The sequence below is a fragment of the Mizuhopecten yessoensis genome, unplaced genomic scaffold (assembly GCF_002113885.1).
Source record: "Mizuhopecten yessoensis strain PY_sf001 unplaced genomic scaffold, ASM211388v2 scaffold10911, whole genome shotgun sequence".
In the NCBI taxonomy this organism is placed as follows: domain Eukaryota; kingdom Metazoa; phylum Mollusca; class Bivalvia; order Pectinida; family Pectinidae; genus Mizuhopecten; species Mizuhopecten yessoensis.
The window spans coordinates 318,863-344,385 of NW_018408783.1; the positions used below are offsets into that span (position 1 = coordinate 318,863).

At 38.2% G+C, this 25,523-nt stretch overlaps 2 protein-coding genes across 4 annotated transcripts in view; one reads left to right on the forward strand and one right to left on the reverse strand.

The window, feature by feature from the left end:
* Positions 1-1,710: 1,710 nt before the first annotated feature.
* LOC110463489 (BRCA1-associated RING domain protein 1-like) lies at positions 1,711-17,530 on the reverse strand. The gene is made up of 12 exons (XM_021518109.1): positions 17,422-17,530; positions 15,051-15,107; positions 14,422-14,591; positions 12,728-13,710; positions 10,914-10,994; positions 9,817-9,989; positions 9,178-9,274; positions 6,358-6,487; positions 5,950-6,051; positions 5,173-5,294; positions 2,429-2,869; positions 1,711-1,873 (listed from the first exon to the last, which is right to left on the reverse strand). Exons 1-11 carry the CDS (start codon positions 17,490-17,492, stop codon positions 2,552-2,554), a joined length of 2,304 nt encoding a protein of 767 aa, XP_021373784.1. The 5' UTR covers positions 17,493-17,530; the 3' UTR covers positions 1,711-1,873; positions 2,429-2,551.
* Positions 17,531-17,573: 43 nt separating this feature from the next.
* The window catches only part of LOC110463491 (E3 ubiquitin-protein ligase HECW2-like), a 49,872-nt gene continuing 41,922 nt past the window's right edge, over positions 17,574-25,523 (forward strand). For all 3 annotated transcript variants that reach the window (XM_021518117.1, XM_021518118.1, XM_021518119.1), the window contains exons 1-4: positions 17,574-17,631; positions 19,071-19,508; positions 20,203-20,313; positions 20,810-20,910. In XM_021518117.1, coding sequence (XP_021373792.1) covers positions 19,229-19,508; positions 20,203-20,313; positions 20,810-20,910 — 492 coding nt within the window. In that variant the 5' untranslated portion in view covers positions 17,574-17,631; positions 19,071-19,228. The remainder of the gene's footprint in view (positions 17,632-19,070; positions 19,509-20,202; positions 20,314-20,809; positions 20,911-25,523) is intronic.

Here is a 25,523-nt window from a genome sequence, read left to right on the forward strand (position 1 = left end):
CCCTCCCCAAGGGAGAACGGATAGCTCGGGGGTCCTGAAATTTACAATTTAAATAAAGCCCCTGATGATCTTTTCATCCATGTAGAGAAAATGACTGTAATACATCCATGTAGAGAAAATGACTGTAATACATCTGAGTCCGGAGAAGAAGATTTTTGAAATATTGGTTAATTTTCACTTTGGGGCCCCGCCCTGGCCCCTAGGGTTGGGGTAGTAATTCCAATTTTACAATTTAAAACCATCTTCCTTCAAGGATAATTCTCACCAAGTAAGAATAATTTCCAACAGAAAATTGTCAAAATATACCCAAAAGTGTTGTTTCCCTATATAAACTATAGTAAACTTTACCCCTCCCCAAGGGAGAACGGATAGCTCGGGGGTCCTGAAATTTACAATTTAAATAAAGCCCCGGATAATCTTTCCATCCATGCAGAGAAAATGACTGTAATACCTCTGAGTCTGGAGAAGAGGTTTTTGAAATATTGGCAAATTTTCCCTTTTGGGCCCCGCTCTGGCCCCTAGGGTTGAGGTAGGAATCCCAATTTTACATTTTGGTAGCCTCATCTACCAAGGATGATTTTGACTAAGTTTGAAAAAATTCCATCCACTGGTTCTTGAGAAGAAGTTGATAATGTAAAAAGTTTACTCATGACGCACGACGGACGGAAAGGATTGGAATAGGTCACTTGAGCAAAGCTTAGGTGACCTAAAAATTTATATTTATGAATCAAAAGGGAAAAACTACAAGTGATAAATACCTGTTCACTTATTACCAAAAATACAAAAAACTTCACTGTATATGACATTCATATAGATGGAAAGACAAAATGCTGTCAGAGACACAATAAATGATTTATCACAGAATTCAACACCAAAGTGAAATAACACTGTTCTATTCCATACAAGTGTCTTTTATGCTGACTGGTATCTTGTTTGTCAGTACATTTCAGCCCCTATCTGCAGTCTTACACAATGTGGTTATAGTATAACCTACCTGACAGTCTCACACAATGTGGTTATAGTATACCCTACCTGACAGTCGCACACAATGTGGTTATAGTATACCCTCCCTGACAGTCTCACACGATGTGGTTATAGTATACCCTACCAGACAGTCTCACACAATGTGATTATAGTATACCCTACCTGACAGTCTCACACAATGGGGTTATAGTATACCCTACCTGACAGCTGTCTCACACAATGTGGTTATAGTATACCCTACCTGACAGTCTCACACAATGTGATTATAGTATGTTATAGTATAGCCTACCTGACAGTCTCACACAATGTTGTTATAGTGTAGCCTACCTGACAGTCTCACACAATGTGATTATAGTATGTTATAGTATAGCCTACCTGACAGTCTCACACAATGTTGTTATAGTGTAGCCTACCTGACAGTCTCACACAATGTGATTATAGTATACCCTCCCTGACAGTCTCACACAATGTGATTATAGTATAGCCTACCTGACAGTCTCACACAATGTGGTTATAGGGTAGCCTACCTGACAGTCTCACACAATGTGATTATAGTATCCCCTACCTGACAGTCTCACACAATGTGATTATAGTATGTTATAGTATAGCCTACCTGACAGTCTCACACAATGTTGTTATAGTGTAGCCTACCTGACAGTCTCACACAATGTGGTTATAGGGTAGCCTACCTGACAGTCTCACACAATGTGATTATAGTATGTTATAGTATAGCCTACCTGACAGTCTCACACAATGTTGTTATAGTGTAGCCTACCTGACAGTCTCACACAATGTGATTATAGTATACCCTCCCTGACAGTCTCACACAATGTGGTTATAGTAAACCCTGCCTGACAGTCTCACACAATGTGGTTATAGTATAGCCTACCTGACAGTCTCACACAATGTTGTTATAGTGTAGCCTACCTGACAGTCTCACACAATGTGATTATAGTATACCCTCCCTGACAGTCTCACACAATGTGATTATAGTATAGCCTACCTGACAGTCTCACACAATGTGGTTATAGGGTAGCCTACCTGACAGTCTCACACAATGTGATTATAGTATCCCCTACCTGACAGTCTCACACAATGTGGTTATATTATACCCTCCCTGACAGCTGTCTCACACCATGTGGTTATAGTATACCCTACCTGACAGTCTCACACGATGTGGTTATAGTATCCCCTACCAGACAGTCTCACACAATGTGATTATAGTATACCCTACCTGACAGTCTCACACAATGTGATTATAGTATGTTATAGTATAGCCTACCTGACAGTCTCACACAATGTGATTATAGTATAGCCTACCTGACAGTCTCACACAATGTTGTTATAGTGTAGCCTACCTGACAGTCTCACACAATGTGATTATAGTATCCCCTACCTGACAGTCTCACACAATGTGATTATAGTATGTTATAGTATAGCCTACCTGACAGTCTCACACAATGTGGTTATAGTGTAGCCTACCTGACAGTCTCACACAATGTGATTATAGTATATTGCAATGGTTGAGCATTCATTGTCGACCTATTACAGTGGTTAAATGTCTATTTCAATGATTTAACAGCTTGAATGTTGACATGCAGTCCATGAGCCAGCTGACTGGTGAAGAACACATTCTGCTGTTTTTTATCTTTGGGAAAGTCACAGAATTGTCATGTAGCACAAAAACACAACACTGGGTGCAGCCACTATCAGCATGGTATGGCACTGTCAAAGTTGACTCATCCAAACTGCCTACTTTGGGCTCCCTTTTCAGGATGAGACCTCCACCAGCTTTGACAAGATCTATCAGTTCGGTCTTCTCTGGTGTGGGATATTCAAATTTACCATGAAAGTAAAACTGACACCCATCAAATAGACCAGGGAGCTGTAAATATAAACAAAAATTAATTGACTCATACTTTATTTCTAAATTGTGAGCATAAGTATTCAATACAAGAGGCCCATGGGCCTTAACAGTCACCCGAGTTATGTAAAAACTGATGTTATTGATGTTGCCAAATGAAAAAGAAATCATTTTGTAACAAAGGTAACTTGAACTACATGTAATGCAAAAGTAGTGTGAAAGATCTGGGTAGTATACGTACTATGTACCAATAGTGGTTCTGTCAGTCAGCTGAATTTTGGTAAAGCACCTTAAGACCCTTCCATCTATGAAGAGCATTTGATTCTACCATATCTGGATCTTGAGAAGAAGATTTTTGAAATTTTAGTCAATTTGACCCTTTTTGGCCCTGCCCCTCAGGCCCCTGGGAGCTGGAGACCATATAATTCACAATTAAACTATAGTTAAGTTTATACCCTCCCCAGGGGGAAACGTGAGACCCCAGGGTCATGAAATTCACAATTTTGGTCAAGCACCTTAAGACCCTTCCATCTATGAAGAGTATTTGATTCTACCATATTTGGGTATTGAGAAGAATATTTTTGAAATTTTAGTCAATTTGACCCTTTTTGGCCCCGCCCCTCAGGCCCCTGGGAGCTGAAGACCATATAATTCACAATTAAACTATAGTAAAGTTTATACCCTCCCCAGGGGGAAACGTGAGACCCCAGGGTCAAGAAATTCACAATTTTGGTAAAGCACCTTAAGACCCTTCCATCTATGAAGAGTATTTGATTCTACCATATTTGGGTCTTGAGAAGAATATCTTTGAAATTTTAGTCAATTTGACCCTTTTTGGCCCTGCCCCTCAGGCCCCTGGGAGCTGAAGACCATATAATTCACAATTAAACTATAGTAAAGTTTATTCCCTACCCAGGGGGAAACGTGAGACCCCAGGGTCATGAAATTCACAATTTTGGTAAAGCACCTTAAGACCCTTCCATCTATGAAGAGTATTTGATTCTACCATATTTGGGTCTTGAGAAGAATATTTTTGAAATTTCAGTCAATTCAACCCTTTTTTGCCCCACCCATCAGCCCCTAGGGATCAGTCAGGGCTGATTTGTGCATATCATCAAACTGCTATCCAAAACTGATAATGCTAACCAAGTTTGAATTTATTCCAATGGAAATTAAACAAATGCTGGTCCAAAATGTGATTTTCCTATATAAACTATAGTAAAGTTTACCCCCTCCCCAGGAGGAAACATGAGACCCCAGGGTCATGAAATTCACAATTTTGGTTAAGCACCTAAGACCCTTCCATCTATGAAGAGTATTTGATTCTACCATATCTGGATCTTGAGAAGAAGATTTTTGAAATTTCAGTCAATTTGACCCTTTTTGGCCCCGCCCCTCAGATTCTTGAGGGCTTGGGACCTTATAATTCACAATTTTGGTTGACCTTTGGCCATGGAAGGTTTCTGCAAAATTTCATTGAAATTAGTTCAGGGGTTTTGGAGAAGAAGTCGTAAATGTAAATTGTTTACGGCCGGACTCCGGACAAAAGACGATTTCAATAGGTCACTTGAAACTTTGTCTCAGGTGACCTAATAAGCAGTTAAAATACCTGAATTCAATATCATTTGTAAGCATACTCGTATAAAAACTTCCTTAAATATTCCTGTTTGTAATGAAACCCAAGTGGGGACACATAAACCTAGCTGAAGCCTGTAGTATGTGCTGCTGTAACCCCGATGTGGGCATTTGAAACCTAGCTGAAGATTGGTTTTTGTGTTTATACTGTAATCCTGGTGTGGGCACATACCCCTAGTTGAAACCTATAGGTTGCTGTTTGTGTCATAAACCGGGTAGGGACAGTTAAACCTACCTACAACCTATTTAACCTGCCTCTTTGTGGGGCTAGCGTATTTGGATTTGTGCTGGTTCCAGTACTGTTTGTGCAGTAACCCAGGTGGGGACAGTTAGACCTACCTGTAGCCTACTGTTTGTACTGTAACCCGGGTGGGGACAGTTAAACCTACCTGTAGCCTGCTGTTTGTGTTATAACCCGGGTGGCAATAGTTAAACCTACCTGTAGCCTGCTGTTTGTGTTATAACCCGGGTGGCGATAGTTCCACCTACCTGTAGCCTGCAGTTTGTACTGTAACCCAGTTGGGGACAGTTAGACCTACCTGTAGCCTGCTGTTTGTACTGTAACCTAGGTGGGGACAGTTAGACCTACCTGTAGCTTACTGTTTGTACTATAACCCGGGTGGGGACAGATAGACCTACCAGTAGCCTGCTGTTTGTACCGTAACCCGGATGGGGACAGTTAAACCTACCTGTAGCCTGCTATTTGTCCTGCCTCTTTGTGGGGCCAGTGTATTTGGATTTGTGCTTGTTCCAGGAACCTCAAACGCCTCCTCACTGACACGGCTGCCGTACTCCAGACAGGTGTTCACCCCTACAATGGTGAGGTAAGTAGATGTAATGAGCATTGAAAGCAAGAACGGCAATGGAATATGTCTAAACAAAACTTTACATTATCTAATAACGTTTTAAGCAAGCCCCTGAATAAGGTGAAAATTTCTATTACCAGACCCTGAATAATAAATAAATACTAAACCAGAGCCTAAATAATCTGCACCACTAACTAAGCTTTAAGATTAAAATTCCTATTTAAAAGAATCAGCCTATACTTAAAGGTACTATTGTCCTGTTGTAGAGTAACTTCCATGTAATGTTCCACATCTTATAACAAACCCCATCTGGCCTAATATTTACATGATTCATTGCAGTTTGATATTTATGAAACAATTCCTTGTCACAATGGCTTTATGGGGAAGGGATAGAATCAATCTGATTAATACTTCACATTCAAGGTTTAAGGATTCAAAGTGGAGAGATTTACTGATGTGAGTTGATTGAAAGCAGTTGACTTGTGAGTCTCAAGTAATTTTTCTTAATTAGTACAAGTAAAATTCCAGTTCCAGTTTGTTGGTTGTGCAATGGGGAGTGTGAGATTCTGTTAGTCACAGTAGAGATAAAAGGCTTACCATATACTCTGGATGGTTAAATACTTAGCCTGGAATAACATATAATGTGGCCTTGATACTCACAGTCCATATTGAGGACCCACTTGCCCTGAAGCACTGCCATCAGGTATTTAATGGTACGAGGACACTGGCCGTCCTGGTTACTACTGGTGATAACATGGGTAACTGTAACACAAAAAGATTAACTACATGTGAGTCACACCTTAGAAAATGATTTTATCAAATCTCTACAATATAAATCGACAGGTCTGTCAACATGTACTAAATGAAAGGGGAAAGTCTGTTTTCTCTAGATACTACCGTTTCATATTATTGGCACCCTGCCTCTGACAAGGCGTTGCTAAATATCATTCTGGTTCACAAGGCTTAGCAATAACATGTTAATTTTTTAAACCTTTACATTATCTAAAAAAATAGAATTTCTGATTGGCTATAAGAACCAAAGAAAAACTTCATCTACTGATGTCTCACCTTCAGGACAAAAGTCTTGTACCACCTTGGCGTTGAGCAGTGCTGCACACCTCTGGAGGGCAATCTTCTGATCTCTGTTGAGGGCCGTCCCCAGCAAACATGGCAACTGGTACTCCAATACATCAACCGTCTACAATAATCACAACACAGTTAACAGGTCAAAGGAAACATGGCAACTGGTACTCCAGTACATCAACCGTCTACAATAATCATAGCGAGGTCACAACACGGTAAACAGGTCAAAGGAAACATGGCAACTGGTACTCCAATACATCAACCGTCTACAATAATCACAGTGAGGTCACAACACAGTTAACAGGTCAAAGGAAACATGGCAACTTGTACTCCAATACATCAACCGTCTACAACAATCACAGCGAGGTAACAACAACAGGTCAAAGGAAACATGGCAGCTGGTACTCAATACATCAACCGTCTACGATAATCACAGCGAGGTCACAACACGGTAAACAGGTCAAAGGAAACATGCCAACTGGTACTCCAATACATCAACCGTCTATAATAATCACAGCGAGGTCACAACACCGTTAACAAGTCAAAGGAAACATGGCAACTGGTACTCCAATACATCAACCATCTACAATAATCACAGTGAGGTCACAACACGGTTAACAGGTCAAAGGAAACATGGCAACTGGTACTTCAATACATCAACTGTCTACAATAATCACTGTGAGGTCACAACACGGTTAACAGGTCAAAGGAAACATGGCAACTGGTACTCCAATACATCAACCGTCTACAATAATCACAGCGTGGTCACAACACAGTTAACAGGTCAATGGAAACATGGCAACTGGTACTCCAATACATCAACCGTCTACAATAATCAGAGTGAGGTCACAACACAGTTAACAGGTCAAAGGAAACATGACAACTGGTACTCCAATACATAAACCGTCTACAATAATCACAGTGAGGTCACGACACGGTTAACAGGTCAAAGGAAACATGGCAACTGGTACTCCAAGACATCAACCGTCTACAATAATCACAGCGAGGTTACAACACAGTTAACAGGTCAAAGGAAACATGACAACTGGTCCTCCAATACATAAACCGTCTACAATAATCACAGCGAGGCCACAACACAGTTAACAGGTCAAAGGAAACATGCCAACTGGTACTCCAATACATAAACCGTCTACAATAATCACAGTGAGGTCACAACACAGTTAACAGGTCAATGGAAACATGACAACTGGTACTCAATACATCAACCGTCTACAATAATCACAGCGAGGTCACAACACGGTTAACAGATCAAAGAAAACATGGCAACTGGTACTCCAATACATCAACCGTCTACAATAATCACAGGGAGGTCACAACACAGTTAACAGGTCAAAGGAAACATGGCAGCTGGTACTCCAATACATCAACCGTCTACAATAATCACAGCGAGGTTACAACACAGTTAACAGGTCAAAGGAAACACGGCAGCTGGTACGCCAATACATCAACCGTCTACAATACTCACAGCGAGGTCACAACACGGTTTACAGGTCAAAGGAAACATGGCAACTGGTACTCCAATACATCAACCTTCTACGATAATCACAGTGAGGTCACAACACGGTTTACAGGTCAAAGGAAACATGGCAACTGGCACTACAATACATCAACCGTCTACAATACTCACAGCGAGGTCACAACACGGTAAACAGGTCAAAGGAAACATGGCAAATGGTACTCCAATACATCAACCGTCTACGATAATCACAGCGAGGTCACAACACAGTTAACAGGTCAAAGGAAACATGGCAACTGGAACTCCAATACATCAACTGTCTACAATAATCACAGCGAGGTCACAACACGGTTAACAAATAATCACAGTGAGGTCACAACACAGTTAACAGGTAAAAGGAAACATGGCAACTGGTACTCCAATACATCAAACGTCTACAATAATCACAGCGAGGTCACAACACCGTTAACAGGTCAAAGGAAATATGCCAACTGGTACTCCAATACATCAACCGTCCACAATAATCACAGTGAGGTCACAACATGGTTAACAGGTCAAAGGAAACATGGCAACTGGAACTCCAATACATCAACCGTCTACAATAATCACAGCGAGGTCACAACACAGTTAACAGGTCAAAGGAAATATGCCAACTGGTACTCCAATACATCAACCGTCTACAATAATCACAGTGAGGTCACAACATGGTTAACAGGTCAAAGGAAACATGGCAACTGGTACTCCAATACATCAACCGTCTACAGTAATCACAGCGAGGTCACAACACGGTTAACAGGTCAAGGGAAACATACCAACTAGAACATCGGCATATCAAAGGAACAACACTGTCTCAAGGAAATGCTGACTGGTATTTCATGTCAAATGTCCACGATGAAAGATCTAAGCTATGTCACAACACCAGGGTTTCCTCCAGAAGGGCGGATTGTGTACATCCCCCTGTACATTTCTATATTCTGCTTATATCACGCAACCAAATTCCCAAATTTTCTCAAACATGGATAAAACATTGCAACACTGTCCTAAGGAAGCATAGCAGGTTGTGTTCCAGAATATGAAATGTCTGCAGAAAATGTAAAGCAAGACCACAACACTATCCCTAACAAAGCTGGTCATCTGAAAGCCTTTTAGATTCACCTCTTTAACCACTCAAATTAATTTTTTTAACATGGTTGCTAGGTTTTCAAGTAACTAATCAAGATATCGTGTTTATATATTCCACAACCACATTAGCTGGAAATTCTTTTGAATGAGAAATAAAATGCCCACCATGTGAAAATAAAAGAAGACAAGTCATGTATTTGCATTACCTCATTTACAACAGGAGCAGACTGGACAGTTGTTTTCAAGGCAGCCTTGACCTCCTCAGACCGTGCACAGTCCATGGGTGTGTAACCATAAAGATTCCTAAAGCAAGTTATAAATAGGTATCAAGGTATTAGATCAAAGCATCCTCATTAAATAGGAAGATTTATCAAAACATCTTCACTGAGCTAGGCATGTTTCCTGAGAAAGTTTCATAGAAATAAAAATCTTCAAAAGATTTCATTAATATCCACAAACAAATATGACTCCAGCTTCCGCATTATATGTGCCAGATTACGCCAAACAATGAGTTTGAGTTAGTATTGCAGTAATACATAAAACCATCCATAAACTAAAACGAGGTTGACATGGCAACTCCTGAAAAAGCAGGATTAGGAAATGAAATGGAATATGACAATCATACCATACAAACACAAATTGTGAGAATCACAAATGACTAACTTTTATACAATTAGGTTAAGGCCGAGACGATGAAATGTATTTTTAAATTAGGAAACCACCCATTTGATGCGATTTCTGGTTCTTCAATGTACATCTCTGCTTTTTTATTTTATGTGCAGAGCCCTCATAAATAGAACAAATAATTCAGTCAATGAGTATACAAGTTTTGGAACTATTTTTACCTTGCAGTGAGAGAGGCCCCTCTGGACACCAGTAGCTCCACACATGCCACTCTACTGTGGGAGACTGCGTCATGAAGGGGTGTGGCATTCTCTGTCCCAGGAACATCTATCAGAGCTCCATGGTCCAGCAAAAGACGAGCAATGTCTACATAACCATGGTGGCAGGCTTCGTGCTGAAACAATGGAAATATTACCTATCATTGTATATTTACAGGCTTCGTGCTGTAACAATGAAAGTATTACCTATCACTGTATATTTACAGGCTTCGTGCTGTAACAATGGAAGTATTACCTATCACTGTATATTTACAGGCTTCTTGCTGTAACAATGGAAGTATTCCCTATCACTGTATATTTACAGGCTTCGTGCTGTAACAATGGAAGTATTACCTATCACTGTATATTTACAGGTTTCGTGCTGTAACAATGGAAGTATTACCTATCACTGTATATATACAGGCTTCTTGCTGTAACAATGGAAGTATTACCTATCACTGTATATTTACAGGCTTTGTGCTGAAACAATGGAAATATTACCCATCACTGTATATTTACAGGCTTCGTGCTGAAACAATGGAAGTATTACCTATCACTGTATATTTACAGGATTTGTGCTGAAACAATGGAAATATTACCCATCACTGTATATTTACAGGCTTCGTGCTGTAACAATGGAAGTATTACCTATCAATGTATATTTACAGGCTTCGTGCTGAAACAATGGAAGTATTCCCTATCACTGTATATTTACAGGCTTCGTGCTGTAACAATTGAAGCATTACCTATCACTCTATATTTACAAAGTTTTACAATTTGGTTTTTTTATTCTACTTTATAAATCTCTTAGCTTTTTTTCATAAATAGAAGGTATTCTTTCTTGGACTAAAAATAACAGAAAAGTTCACATGAGCTATTTGTTTCACCTACTTTATATGCATACCCAAGGGATCCGCATGGGCTGTTTATTTTACCTCCCTATATATACAGGATTGGTCTGCATACGCTGTGTGTTTTACCTCCCTATATATGTATGCCCCCTGTAAAAAGGCACATGCAGGTGTCTGCATAAGCTGTTTGTTTTACCTCCCTATACATACCAGAGGGGTCCATCCTGCATTGTCCCTGGTATTAGGTGTAGCTCCTCCTTTCAGCAGCTCCTCAACTTTCACCAAGTCACCCTAATTACAAAGCTCAATTTTTTTAATGCATAAATGTTATGCCAGAAATTTTGTTTTGCAGACATTTGACAGGAATAAGGATGAAGGACAGTTTCATTGAACTACTGATAAACATATTTATTAGTTAAACCCAGGGCAAAAGTATTGTTTCTTCAACAACCAATTACAGCCTGTACATGGAGACTTTCAATGAGAGCAGTGGTGAGTTACATTCTCTGAAAATGTTCCATTATGATGTTACAATTTCATGTTATTGATAGTAAAATGCGCTTTTGCTTTGACGCCAATTTTGATGCAGAGCTGAGAAAAAAAAGATGTTTTCAATAAATTTCAGTATAAGATCAAGTCTTTTTAGGGGTCTCCATGCAATAGACTTGTAATTCAATGTCACTGATAACCAACTTTAGAAATGTATCTATCATTGGACTATAATTGGTTTAGAGCCATCATCTACTGGCCTTTTATATTAATGTTCTATATCGGGTCATTACTGCATTAGAGCTGGAGGGCAGTGCCCATACCACCACTTACACCGAAACGACTAGCTATATTCTATAAATGCTCATTTGAAAGTGATAACATTGTTAGATAGCATCATTGGTAAAGTATTGATTGGCTGTAGATACTGTAGGTATCAGGTTCTAACCCTGTAACTTTTGTTCTCTTTTTTATCTTTTCAAATACTCAAAATATAATCAACGATGTATAACTCTATAAAGTGTTTGCAAGATGTAATTAATTTATAGAAAAATCCTGTAGAAAATAATAAATACTCCATACTAGTGACAGAGTTCCCATTAATGGTACATTTTAACCCGATGGTACTCTTTACCAGATAGTATGACAACAAATACACCCTTGCCCCGTATATACCTTACTCTCTATTAGGGCTGTCACAATATATCGGAGAACAGGTATATCGCAATACACAGGTATATCATATTGTACCACAATACTGAGATGAAATGTTGCTGCATCACAATATTTTTTTAAAAGCTTCTTTTTATGTATCTCATTCTGCTTGGTGTTTTAACTTTGCAAATTACTACAAATTCTAACAAATATGCCAATAAGCATAAAACAGGCTTTTGATAGTGGTGGGAATAAGTTCAAATTTTGTAATCGATGGTTGGTTTGACAAAAATCTTAAATCTATGTGATCCATTATATTATATATGATTAAGTTTGATAACATTCTGACAACTTATAAAATCAAGCACGTTTTCCTATGACAATATATCGTGATACACTCTGGGTGTATTGTGACACCCCTACTCTCTATGATTCTATTAGGGTCAGTAGCTGTCTATATAACAAGGTAGGTATTGAAGATATGCAATTCTTACCATTAAACCCTATATTCCAATATACATCTACATCTAATGATTAATTAAAGGTAATACTAAACTGGTGAACTGCTTTCAACCCTGGCCTCTTCCTCTAAGCCAAGCAAAAAGCGTTTTGTTTCTGGTGACCCTAACTATCCCCAATTTTTAGTACCTGCCCTATACTTTTAGTCAGTTTTCAAAGAAGCACTGTTAAGGTCACAATCACTCTCCATGTATAAAACAGATAAAAAGAAAGTGTATTACCTGCATCCTTACTCTAAAATTTTCAAACATATTACAGGAAGCAAATATCTTGTATGGCCTTGCTATGAATGAAGGAAAATCAAGGCGGTTTGGTGTCTTTATAAGAGTTGGTAATATTGTAGGAACAATTTAGCTAGTTACCTTTATACACCCAACCTGTAGGGGTGTTTCCCCCTTTGCATTTCTTCTCTCCATCTCATTCACAACCTTCTTCCCTGATCCTGTTAGGGATGTGTTTAGTCCCGTCAACTTTGACCTCGAGCTCCCTCCAGACCTTGTAGCTGGAGAGGACGAGATAATAGCTGTAGATCGCCTACTTCCTGCAGCAGGAGACAAACTTCTACGTGATCTCTTTTTTCCTGAAGCTGCTACAATAGTAGATCTTTCAGCTGTGACAATGCCAATAGAATGTCTTTTATTCGTCCCTTTCTTCTGTTGTCTATTTTCCTTCATTTGTATTTGATTACTCTCTATGTCTGAGTTATCCAACATCCTTAATCTTAAATTTCTTGTATTTTTTGCAATCAAACTCTTCCTACGTTGGGTTTTCGATTTATTGGCTGAGGTTGGTGTAGATCTAGTTATACCTTCAGGTGTCTCAACAAAAGGCTGTGGACTTTTCTGTTTCAATATTTTAGAAGGCCCAGGAGATTTTGAAAAATCTGCCCTTGGTCTGACCGACCTGGGGCTGTCTTTGAGGATACGAGTATCATTGTTGACAGTAGTACTACTTACTGGTACCTCATCACTGACCTTCCCATGTACCATTGTTTCTGGGACATTCATGTCCTCTGTAGTCATCTCAGCATCATCACCAAAGTGCTGTGTCATGGTGCTCTGATTGGCAGGAACAGAGTCTCGGTTACCTAGTTTTGGTGCTGGACTACACGAGGGGCCAGGTTTCCTACCACCTTTTCCTGGGGTAGATCTGGCAGACTGTTGCTTACTAGGGGTAGATCTGGCAGACTGTTGCTTACTAGGGGTAGATCTGGCAGACTGTTGTTTGGTAGGGGTAGATCTGCGATACTGTTGTTTGGTAAGATTTGAGTTTATCCCTGTCTCAGTAGAGAAACCTTTGTGGTCACCTGTTGGTATCATTGGTGTCATGACTGTCATCTTGTCACCTGTTTAAATAGGAAAATTCATATACAAAAGCTCACCAGAAAAGTTCACAAACGCCCAAATTATATTCCTGCATAAACACGGCACAGTATAGAAAATATCTATCCAATTATTTGATTTACATTATGCTAAGTTCAGCCAGAAGTTGATTGTAGCAGTGATTTTTTAACCTAAATTTTACAAATGACTTTTCCCTCAAGAATTGGGAAAATGTAGCATTATTTTGATTAAAATTGGGAAGATATTCTGGATATTTTTTTTTAATTTGGGAAAATACAGCACATTTTAGCCAAGGGAAGCAGTTTGTATTCATTCCTTAGTGATGTTAGGAATATTGTAAGTTTTTTGCCTTCTGTACTGGATAAATAACCTGTTTATTTTAACCTTGGGTTTTAAACTACAATATACTGCACACCAGGGATTTTATTACTGGCATTTCTGATAGATAAATGCAGTGAAATGTTTAAGACCTCAAAATTTATCTTCACTGATTTATCAATTCACAACAACTCAAAATAAATATCAGAAATATAACATCTAAAATTAAAGATTGGAAACATGACATCTAAAACTTAACATCAGAAGCTTGACATCCTAAGTTAGACAACATTCCATCTTCAACAAGGAAAACATTGATAAACAACTTTCAGCAAAATTGAAAAAATAAATAAAAAATAATTAAAGCATGGGACCTAATTCAAAGATTATATTACCTGAAGCATTGGACTGGCCACTGTCCACCTCTGGATTGGTCAGTATCTTCTCCAGTCTCTGACACAGAGTAACCAGGGTGAACAGCTGACGATCAACCTGTGCATCCCGTACATCTGCCGGAATGTGGCAGACTGGACAGCTCTTCCCCAAAACACCTTCACAACAGTCTCTGAAATCAAGGCGTTCTTATTTAATATATAGATTGATAATGATTACAAATTTTAATTATCACTTGATTTGATTTGAAACTAATTTTGGGGTGTTTGAGAGTTCTCTCCCTTTAAGGTAACAGTAAAATCAATGATGTGGCACATTTAGAATTAATCTACACCCATGGCATGTCTATAGCTTTATCCCAAACTAATGGCATGTGTATTCAAGCAATCAAATGTCACATGATCTCAGGCACACAATCTGAAAAGTTGTATTACAACCAAGGAACACTAGGAATTAATGGCCTGCCCAATGAGTTTGGATATGCAAATGCTATGTACTGTGTTGTGATCAAAAGATCAAGTTAGATATCAAATTACCAACATTATCTAAGAGACAATTTTTATCAAAAGATACTAGTACATGTCTTTATTCCAAAATGAAAACTCTCCATCACTAATACAGTTCCAGTTACCTGCAGTATACATGTTCACAACTGCCGAGTGTGCAAGGACTGCTGGCGATCCCATCGCTGAAACATTCAAAACAATTATTGTTAGCTAATGTATAAAGTGGATGTGAGTTAAATATACCATTTACTAGATGTTTACACAATATTTAATATATAGAGTCGAGCTAAATATGGTGCTTAATTTCAGAAGAATGCATTGTCAACAAAATGTTTTAAGTGATCCATAGATTATATGGATCGTGCAGATTCAAGATATTTGAAAAACATTGGATAATCATCTGATATGAAATTTTAACTAATTCCAAACACTGGTAACGGTCTTTATTACATACTTACTAATAAATACGTTTTTTTTGTATATGCGATACGACACAATTGCTCTTACCCATATCAGCCCTCGCCGTATCACACCCCAAAAGCTGTATCAGCCCCCGCCATATCACAACCCAAAACCTGTATCAGCCCGCAAAACCTGTATCACACCCCTTTTAAAAATGATTCGTTTTCAATATTTCAAAAGAAAAATAGATCATAAGATAGTAGCTTTTATAAGTATGTAATAAACAGAATAAAACATGCCTTTTTCCATATTCGGCCCTTGGGCTGATATTGCAGTCTCGGGTTGATACTGGGTGTGATATGGAAAAAGACATGTATTATTCTCTATATATTAATGGTTTTGATTAATATCTACATCCCATGTTAGAAGGTGTGTAATAGTCGGATAGAAAGTGTATAATCTGCAGAGTTACAGGTACATGTATTGGGATGAGATGAAATATTGCTGTGGATATTTCAATATCAGTGAATATACTGTTTTTAGAACCACTAGTCCAGCTGGAGATTTCACTAGTCTATCGATAGCACTAACCCTTATTTACTGTCGCACCCTTCGTAAAGGTATGATACATAACACATTTACATCAACTTAAATTGCTTTTAACATAATTTTAATTGCTATAACACTGGCCCAATAATATTGTATGTAAATTAGCTAAACAAAACACAGCTTCATGAAGCCTACATTTGTATGTCGAAATAATTATATAGACATGCTTGAGACAAAGTTCATCAGGATTATTTTTGTTTGTTTAGGGTGTGAATTTTCATGGGACTGAAATGATATACCATGACAAGTCCTTCAAGTTACCTTCAATTTCTGACTTTCCATGAACTCCATCAGTTTCAATAAGTCATGATTTTTATAAGGATAAGTGAGGTTGGGCACAGGAACTGAATGACTATAGTTGCCATTTAACCTTCCTAATATATAAAGTAAACTTTACCTACAAATGTGTATATACTTTCATTTTAATCACCTGTTTCTTATAATACACACTAAGCAATAAGCATTGGTGGATTAGCAAGTCATCCGACTCAAGTTCCATCTTGCATTTTGATCAGTCAAAATGTCTAATTGTGTCCAGATAAAATTTAGTCTACAATATTAATGGAGTTGCTGTATGACTTCAAGCTCATAAACATTTGTGAGCAGATGATAAAGGAGGGAGATGCCTCGAGACAGGACAGCGCATCACATCACATTATCCAAATTTATCTTACTTACCCCTGATACCGAGTATATGGATCAAGCTTGATTAGGGAAGGGGTAGTTAAGACAGGCACATTTTGATACAGAGCAAATTAGAGGGACCAATCTGATGTAGCTTTTGGGTGTGTCAAGTGACAAATTTAACCAGACGAAAAGGAACCTATGGAGTCGGCATAAAGGAGACCCGACACATCTGGGCCTGGCCAGATTTGAGGGACAATGCATGGGGAAATTCAGAACAAAGGCATGTCTTAGACAGGTCATACACATTTCTAAAGGGTAATGACCAACTTCAACAAGTTGAAGCTAATGTCATTAGGGAGAAAGAGATTTAGTCGATTCCAAGAAGCTTAAATGATATATACATGTGTATATAGATTTAACTTTGAGGGTACAGTGACAGGAGAGCAGATTTAAAAGATTCAGTAGTAATACAGGAGGATATGATTTCTGGTGGGATCTTATTCCACTCAGATATTGATCGTGGAAAGAAGGATTGTTTTCTGACCTGGGTTCTGCAGTGTGGTATTTGGAAGGATTGGTGATGGGCATGACTTGATTGCCTGGTTGCTGGTATAGTGTTTACTAATATCTATACCCGATTGTTCACAATTCTTGTGTCTCTGCGTCTGTCGGCAAGGGATCGCCATTTAAGATGGTTCAACATATTGGAGACACTGGATGTTCTATGAGTGTAGACGTTTTTGTTTAGTACGTAACATTACGAGTAGCCCTGCGTTGTACCTTTCGTACACATGTACTTTAACAATATTCAAAATTCATGAAAAACAAAAGCTAAAAGACAAGTAAAAGAAAATGTACCATATGGAACATTTGAGGAGCGCCTGTAGATTAGACAAAGCTGATCGTGTGTACAGGAACTGAACGGCCATTTCTTGTTTACATTTAGGTCGACAACAAGCGTTTTCAGTTTCCCGCCAATAAACAACTCCGGAAATAGCTTTCATATTACCCATGAACCTTCACCCATCATGGAAGCAAGGAAGAGGATGGAGGATGTAGGCTGAAGATGTAAGCGTTATATTAACTCATTTTGCAAGGTTTAAGTCTTAGTATTAAGACTGGAGCGTGCTTTGATAAAATAAGGACAGGCTTGTTCATGCTATGACCCAATCCTTTAAATTCAATAGCTATGGTAGGCGACATAATGTTGCGTATTTCCGCAGAATTACCACGGGGTGAAGATTTCGATAGTTATTTGACAACCAATCATACTCATGACAAATCAATTAGGATATTTCTTACTAATGGTCGATTTGAAATCTAGTTGACAAGCTCAAATACCTTTTATTAGTATGTGTCACGGTCTGTTTAAAATGCATGAAACTTTAATAATATTAAACCGCACCAAATTCAAGGCATCGATATATAAAATGTCTGATTCATTGATTTGTAATGGAACTAAGTCATGGAAAGGGTTCGTACGGTGCCTTCGTTGAGGATCCAACCAGCGACCTCAGATGTTCTAATCCAACAATAAGCTACTAAACAAAGAGGAAATTCCATTGCCAAAAACGAATCCTAGACGTTTCGGTACCCTATGCTTTCACAGTCGGAAATAACTGACAAGTAGTAGCTGCGATAGCTTAGCTTCTGTGACGAGATATTTGTTTATATATTGCGTTGTCAGAGCTACGAAGCGATCCTTTGCCAACTAATGGAGCAAAATCAAAAGATAATAAGAGCAGTTTTGGATACTTATTTAACCCTTTTATAGATATATGTGAGGCATGTGTTTAGACTTGTGTTGTCAGCACCTCAAAACTTAGCACTTCCAAAAGGTGTTGGAGAATTCCAAGTTTTTGTATTAAGTAGTGCGCTCCGGTCCCACCACAGAAATCTATTGGTGAAAATGTCTAAGTCTGTTACTCTGGTAACAGGGCCAAGGAAACTCAGCCTATGTATTCTCCATGGTGCTGCACCACCAGCAATTTGCCCTTTGGGCAGGCCCCTGCTCAATTATATCCTATTTTGAAAGTCATTTTTTTTCTCCAGAAATGTTGAATATAACATCCTGTATAGCAAGACTGATTGTAAGTCAGCATAATGCAGTGCTGAACACACGTCTTATTGTTGATGTTATACATCATAATGTGACTGAAAGATGCAACCCAGGGCTCATAGCTGTCAACCCAGTGCTAAACTATTTCTTGGGAGGTCCCCAAGTCTTCTACATGTATGATAGAACCAAAATTTAATGTTAGAATGGAATCCACATTCTCAACTTTAGTCTTGATGTTAGCTGTACATAGGCTAGTGTTCAAAATTCATGTCAACCCTATGTATATACATATATCCAAATTAATCTTCACATATTTTAAAAACTTTAACATGTCACACTGAGATTTCAGTTTCAATAAAACAATATCATGAAAACCCAACTGAAAGTATTACACCTATTTGGAAAATACATCAAAAATATGAATGAAATATGAAATTTCTAATTTCAGTGCTGCAGTCTCTTCATGGGAGCTGAGCAATAAGACATGATGGGTTGATAAGTAAGCGTTCCTTTTGATAACCAAGCTTTGTGTAATGATGGCACCACAAGAATATAAACTGTAAGCGAACAACATTTATCAGTAGTTCAAGTTGAATTTGCTTCAAAATGGCTGAAGCAATACCAAGATGTCCTGCTGATTTTTCTGCAGCAGATGATTTATCACTGCCTACACCTTCCTCCCCACTGATGGCACATATGAACCCACTACATATCCGAGAGAGAAGCAACAGTGAGTCAGACATTGCTACACTTAGTCCACAAAACCTGTCGTGTCTGGAAGTGGACCGCAGCTTTGTGGACCTGTCAAGTGACAGCACCATCAGAGTTCAATGGGACATCAAAGAAGATGTGGGCTCCAACGACCTAATTGGTCTTTATCCTTCAGGTAAAATATTGCACAGCATTATATAAATTCATTACACCCAAACAAGGTACTAAGAGATCTCATTATAAATTTCAGTCTTATGAAGAAATGTATCATTTAGATATGTTATAAATTTTTAGGTCACCTTAGCCTTAGCCATATTTCAACAACAATAATAAATACCGCAGGACTCAGGTGACCGTTAAGGCCCATGAGCCTCTTGTTAGATTTATTGGATGTATTTACCCATTTAAAATTATTTAGCAAATCCCTGTGCATGTGTGATCCTTATGCTGGTTCATTGATGTATTTTTAGGACCATTTTGGATTTTTAATTATTCTTAATAAAATATAGCTTGTATCAAGATCATAATGCAACATGAGTCTAAAATGTAATAATATGTAGTAAACAAGAGTGTTTTTGTCTTTTAGAAGATTACTTTGATCATTCTAAAAGCTTGTTATTTGGATAAATTCAACACAATTTTCACTATTCTAAAATGCTAACCACATACCCCTTTCTCATATTATTGAAAAGTTAAGAGAGGGATCGCCTTGATTTATAAACTTAACCGAATGAAAATTGTTGCAGTCTGCTATTCCTGAAATGGATTTCGATGATACAAACCACTCATTTGATCCTATGTGTGAAAATGTCATTTTTCAATAGTTTTTAAAAGAATTGCACTCATTTGAGCTGTTTTTAATTTTTCAGGTGAGACCGACTCCTCCAAGTTTTTGGACAGTAAGAATCGTGGTGTGAATGGTGGACAAACAGGTCAGATTCTGTGGGACCTGACTGAGGTCACGCATCATTTTACAGACGGTAGGTAGCACAAGGCTTTGTACTCCTGTAGGTACATGTACATGTAGTCCAATATTTAGAACTTTATCCTTTGCAGGTAATGAACAAAGACTTAATCTTGTAGTTGTCAATCAAAGGCTGAGGTAGTCTGTGTAAGGCCTAGTCTTATATGTGGAGCCATTTTCATGGCTTATTCCTCTAGTAATGTTGCTCTAACTGAACTGCTTTAACCTCAGTTTATTGATGTGGTTGAATGATACGTATTATTATCATTGAAGAAAGGTGTAGTATGTTTATGATATTTATGTAGTTTTATATGAAGACCTGTAACTTTTATGTTGTTCAACAGATTGTTACATTTGGAGATTACATTTGGAGAATATCAGACTTTCAGTTACCAGAACCTGACCAATCGAGTCTTAGACATTTGATAATAAAGTACGACTCTACAGATGATTGATTGAACATTGTACATGAATGAACTGAAGTAGCATAAATGTGTATATTTTTGTTACAGTGGAATCCCGTATAACATTCAAGTATTTCCTGGGAACAACCGGAGAGTTGGTTGCCACAAGTCAGTCGGTGTGTGTAAAGAATCCAATGGTCACCTCACAAGTAAGTCTGAATTACACATTTTACTGTATATCAGTGATCTTTTTAGGGTAAATTTAATTTGGGTATAAAGGCCCTTCCCCTGGATATTCCCAAAATCAATGCAAGAAACGTTTAATTTCCAAAAAAATCATCCTTTTTGTCACAGCCCCCTGTGGAAAGGAGGTAGAAAAATCACTATTTAACTACCCAGACTGAACAACTCTCCAGACTAATGAATACTACTTCCCAGACTCATGTGGTGGAAAGGACAATTAACCTCAATCTAAAATTTGAAAATAATCTCAAAATATCTCCATCCAAATTTAAGTATAAACACTAGTACAGTGCTTCATCTGTCCTTTCACAGTGAGTTATTTGTTATCAAGTTCTGAAAAGCAGTGAGTCATTCTATATAAGATTAATGAATTAAAGAGATAAAGAATTGACTCCTGATTCAGTCACAGCTAATTAAAACACTGCTGTTTCCCAGACTGATGTATACCACCATCCAAACTGATGTATACAAATTCCCAGACAGATGTATTTCAATGATTCTGGCTAATTTGATTGTTTAATTCAAATCAATTTAAACTCAGAGGCAAGGCTTTGTGTACCTCATGTTGTGCTTTCTGTTCACTGTCAATATACTTAAATGATTCTTTATAAATGAGGACTGGTGCCAAATTTTGAAGGGCAAGTGCCAATATTTCAACTCAATTTTGTGTCACCTGCACAGGAAACATAGGGATCACTTTATTGGTGGTCATATGTCACTTCGCAGTCAACATATACTGAATAACGGCAAACTTCGTTCTCGTCAAATATTTGCCATTTGCCAATACAATCCATGTTTGTATAATATTAATTTCCTCCTTCATATGTAATTGCTAATTGTTATATGTTGTATAGTAATATTTGCTCTCATTATATATCTGGATGACGAAAAAGACAATTTGTGGTGAAAATTTCTGAGTATACATTACATAATTGTTCAAATTGACAAAACATGCCTGATATACTTAAACTCCAACACGATCACTTTACTTTGATGCTTGGCCAAATTCATGCATAATTATTGAGGCTGCTGCAATCTGATTGGATGCTGGTTACTCAAAAGCATTTCTAGATACTATTTTGTGAAGGAATTTTTATGAATTTTTACCCCTCGAATATTCTTTCTACCAAAGTCACCGTTTTGATGTTCTGCTGAAAATGAGACTGCCACTAAGGCAACCAAAAAAAGGCAGAAAGTATCTCTAGGCCTTGGTAATTACCATTCCCCACCTCTGAAACAAGAAAAATCAGTTCATCTATTTTACAAGATTTATTCCTTAATTTTGGACAAAAGTACAGATGTATTTTGTTCTGGAAGACAGTATTATTTAGCTCACCTGTCCCAAAGTGCCATGTGAGCTAAGGCCATGCCATGGTCTGTGGAGTGGATTTTGATTAAATGTTTTAGCAAGTTTTGTTAAAACAAAGGGTACCCCCCCACCCGTTGCAGACAGAGAGATGGGGCCTGATAAGAAAAAAAGGGTTTTCTTTCAATATCCTCTCACTTTTGTAGAAACAGATTGTGTCCAAATCTGCTTCAAACATCTTTCGTTCAAAGGGGACTCAATGCTGTATAAGTAAACGTTATGATCTCCAATAAGGTAGACGGGCAGAGCCCTATAGAGGAAATAGAGATTTATCCACCAGAACTCGTTCCTTCCATACCGATGAGAGGATTTTACCAAAATTTACTCTGGAGCAATTCTTGAGCCAAGGAGACTGATCAATCGTATATAAACAAAAGTGTGGACCCCAGTGGCAGAGGGGCTGCCTGATTTGGTAGATCTTTCAAATCCCCCGACCTCTCTGTTTTATGGATAAAGGTATTTTTACTCTTCCTTTGGAGCATTATTGGCCCGAGGAGACTCAATGTAATGTAACGGGGACAGTCTAATAAGGAAAATAAAGTCAATCTTTGAATTCCTCTTCACGTGGGTGTGAAGAAGTTAGTATTCAGATTTGCAATGGTGCATTTGGGCCATGGAAACTTAATATGAAAAGGATCGGAAAACTTCCATAGGGCAAAATAAGATGGTTTTATTAGCTCGCCTGGCCCGACAAGCCATGTGAGCCTATGGCGTACTGCAGCGTCCGTCCGTCAACTTTTCTCTTTGAACGACTTTTTCTGAGGAACTGAAGGACATAAGGTCATGATATTCGGCCAGTAGCTAGGAATGCAGTGCTATTAAGTTTCCTCATTAAAATGACCTTAACCTAGTAGTTTCAAGGTCACAGGGGCCAAATATGTTAAAAACTTCAACCAACAATATCCTCAGAACCATTTGGACTAGAGTCCTGATACTTGGGTATATTATGTAAACCAGCAGTGCAAATATTTTTCTTAATAACAGTAATGAGGTCAAAGGTCAACTTTAAGTGCTAGTCTTGGGGGTCAACCGTCAACGCAGGTTAAAAACTTTAACAGTCTTCTTCGTAAGTTCCATTAGGCCCAGGGTCATGCTATTTGACCAGTAGGTACATGGGATGGAGTGGTATAAAGTTTCTTCATTAAAATGACCTTGACCTAGTTTCAAGGTCACAGGGGTCAAATATGTTAAAAACTTCAAAAAACAATATCCTAAGAAGCATTTAGACTGGAGTAATGATTACTTGTGTATGTTATGTAGACCAGCTGTGAATCGTTTTCCTTACTACAGTAATGAGGTCAAATGTCAACTTTAAGTGCTAGCCAGGGTCAAAAGGTCGACTTGGATTAAAAGCTTTAAAATTAAAACTTGAAATTTCAAGCAACAATATCTTCAGAACTGTTTAAGAGATGTTAACATGTCTTGTGTTCTAGTTACCAAATTTGGTCTGAAGTTACCTACATGTATGTAACAAAAGAAACAGGTGAGCGATACAGGCCCTCTGGGCCTCTTGTTTTCAAAGTCATATTCCTTTTGAACAGCTACGCAATTTCTTTCCATATTTAGTCTGAAACACTGTTGGCCAAAGTGATCATATTTTGTGTAAATGAAGATTGTGCAACCATTGTGGTTAGGGGACCAGAGGGATGGGGTCTTAATGTAGGGATTTTTTTCTTCAAAACCTTCCTCCTCCTGAAGAACTGTCTGAATTGTAACCATATTTGGTTAGAAATATCACTAGAGCAAGATGATAATAAAGAATAAAGATACTGCAGCCCCTGGGGCTGGAGAGATGGTGTCTCAATAGAGGATCTTTTTGATGTAAAGCTGTACTCCTTGAAATTTATTAAAATACTCACCATTTAACAACATACACATGTAGCGGACAAAAAAAGACGTATACATCCATGCAAGCAAACAGGATTGTCCCAAAGGGTCCTGCCCTGCCCCCAGGGACTTCATCCCTGAGTCAAAACATGAAAAGTGTTCCCAACCTAAAACCATATGTATAGCTGCTAGACTCGACGTAGGAACAAATACATTTATGCTAACAGGATGGGCACCAGGGGCTGCCCTGGGATTTGGTTCCAGGGTTTTGATATGTAAACAGTTGAGATTCTCACCTATAGCTTTATATACAATTGCTATACATGATGAGTCATGCTACAAGGGTTGACCTCAAGGTCCAGTCTGGCCCTGTTGATTATGTTCCTGAATCAAAACTGTGGCGGACCAATTCATTTTATTAACTGAAATTAAAATTGGATCAATCAGAAACAGTCTAGTAACAATTCATCATACATTATCACATTTTATTAGCATTTTTTCCAGCATCAATTTCAAAAGTTGTATTTTTCATTATTTACCAGAATCATGTTGACACTTCACATATTACTCCTGTGTAAACCCATATTTTGTTCAAAATGGAAGATGAGAAATTTTATAGAGATTAAACAGATAAAAAATAGTCCTAAAAACAAGAAAAACCTCGACATGAATTCTACTGCATTCAGCATTATTATAGTTAAAGGCATATTCAAATAAGGATCTGCCAATGTATATGCTCAACAAAACATGTGACTGAAATTGTCTCCATTGCTTCCACCATGATATATAGGCCTGATAGGTTGTCAAATTGAGACAGAAACATGAAAGTGGGTCGCTTTGACAGTTAAGTTTATTTTAGAACTTAACATGTCTGCGTTTTGGAATTACATTAACCAGTAGCTTAGCAGATGCTTATTTCACGTTTTTTGTGTCATTTCTGAATTTATCTGTTATTGCTGCTTGTTACAAAAAAAAAGTTAGTGTTGATCAAATGATTCTTTCAATTCTTGATTTAGCAAGCAGAATTGCAGGTTTTCTATGTTTATCTCTGCATACTTATAAGAGCCACCTATGTAAATCCCATTTAATTTCCACCACAAGCCAAGTTTAGAAACAGTTAAGATCTCCTCCCAAAACCATTTGTATCAAGGCTAGTCATTAATGCACTCACGCTGTCAGGATTGGTCGTTAGGTCTTGTCCCACCCCTGAGTATCTTGTCCCACCCCTGAGTATCTTGTCCAACCCCTGAGTATATTGTCCCACCCCCGAGTATCTTGTCCCACCCCTGAGTATCTTGTCCCACCCCTGAGTATATTGTCCCACCCCTGAGTATCTTGTCCCACCCCAGGGTATCTTGTCCCCACCGGAGTATCTTGTCCCACCCC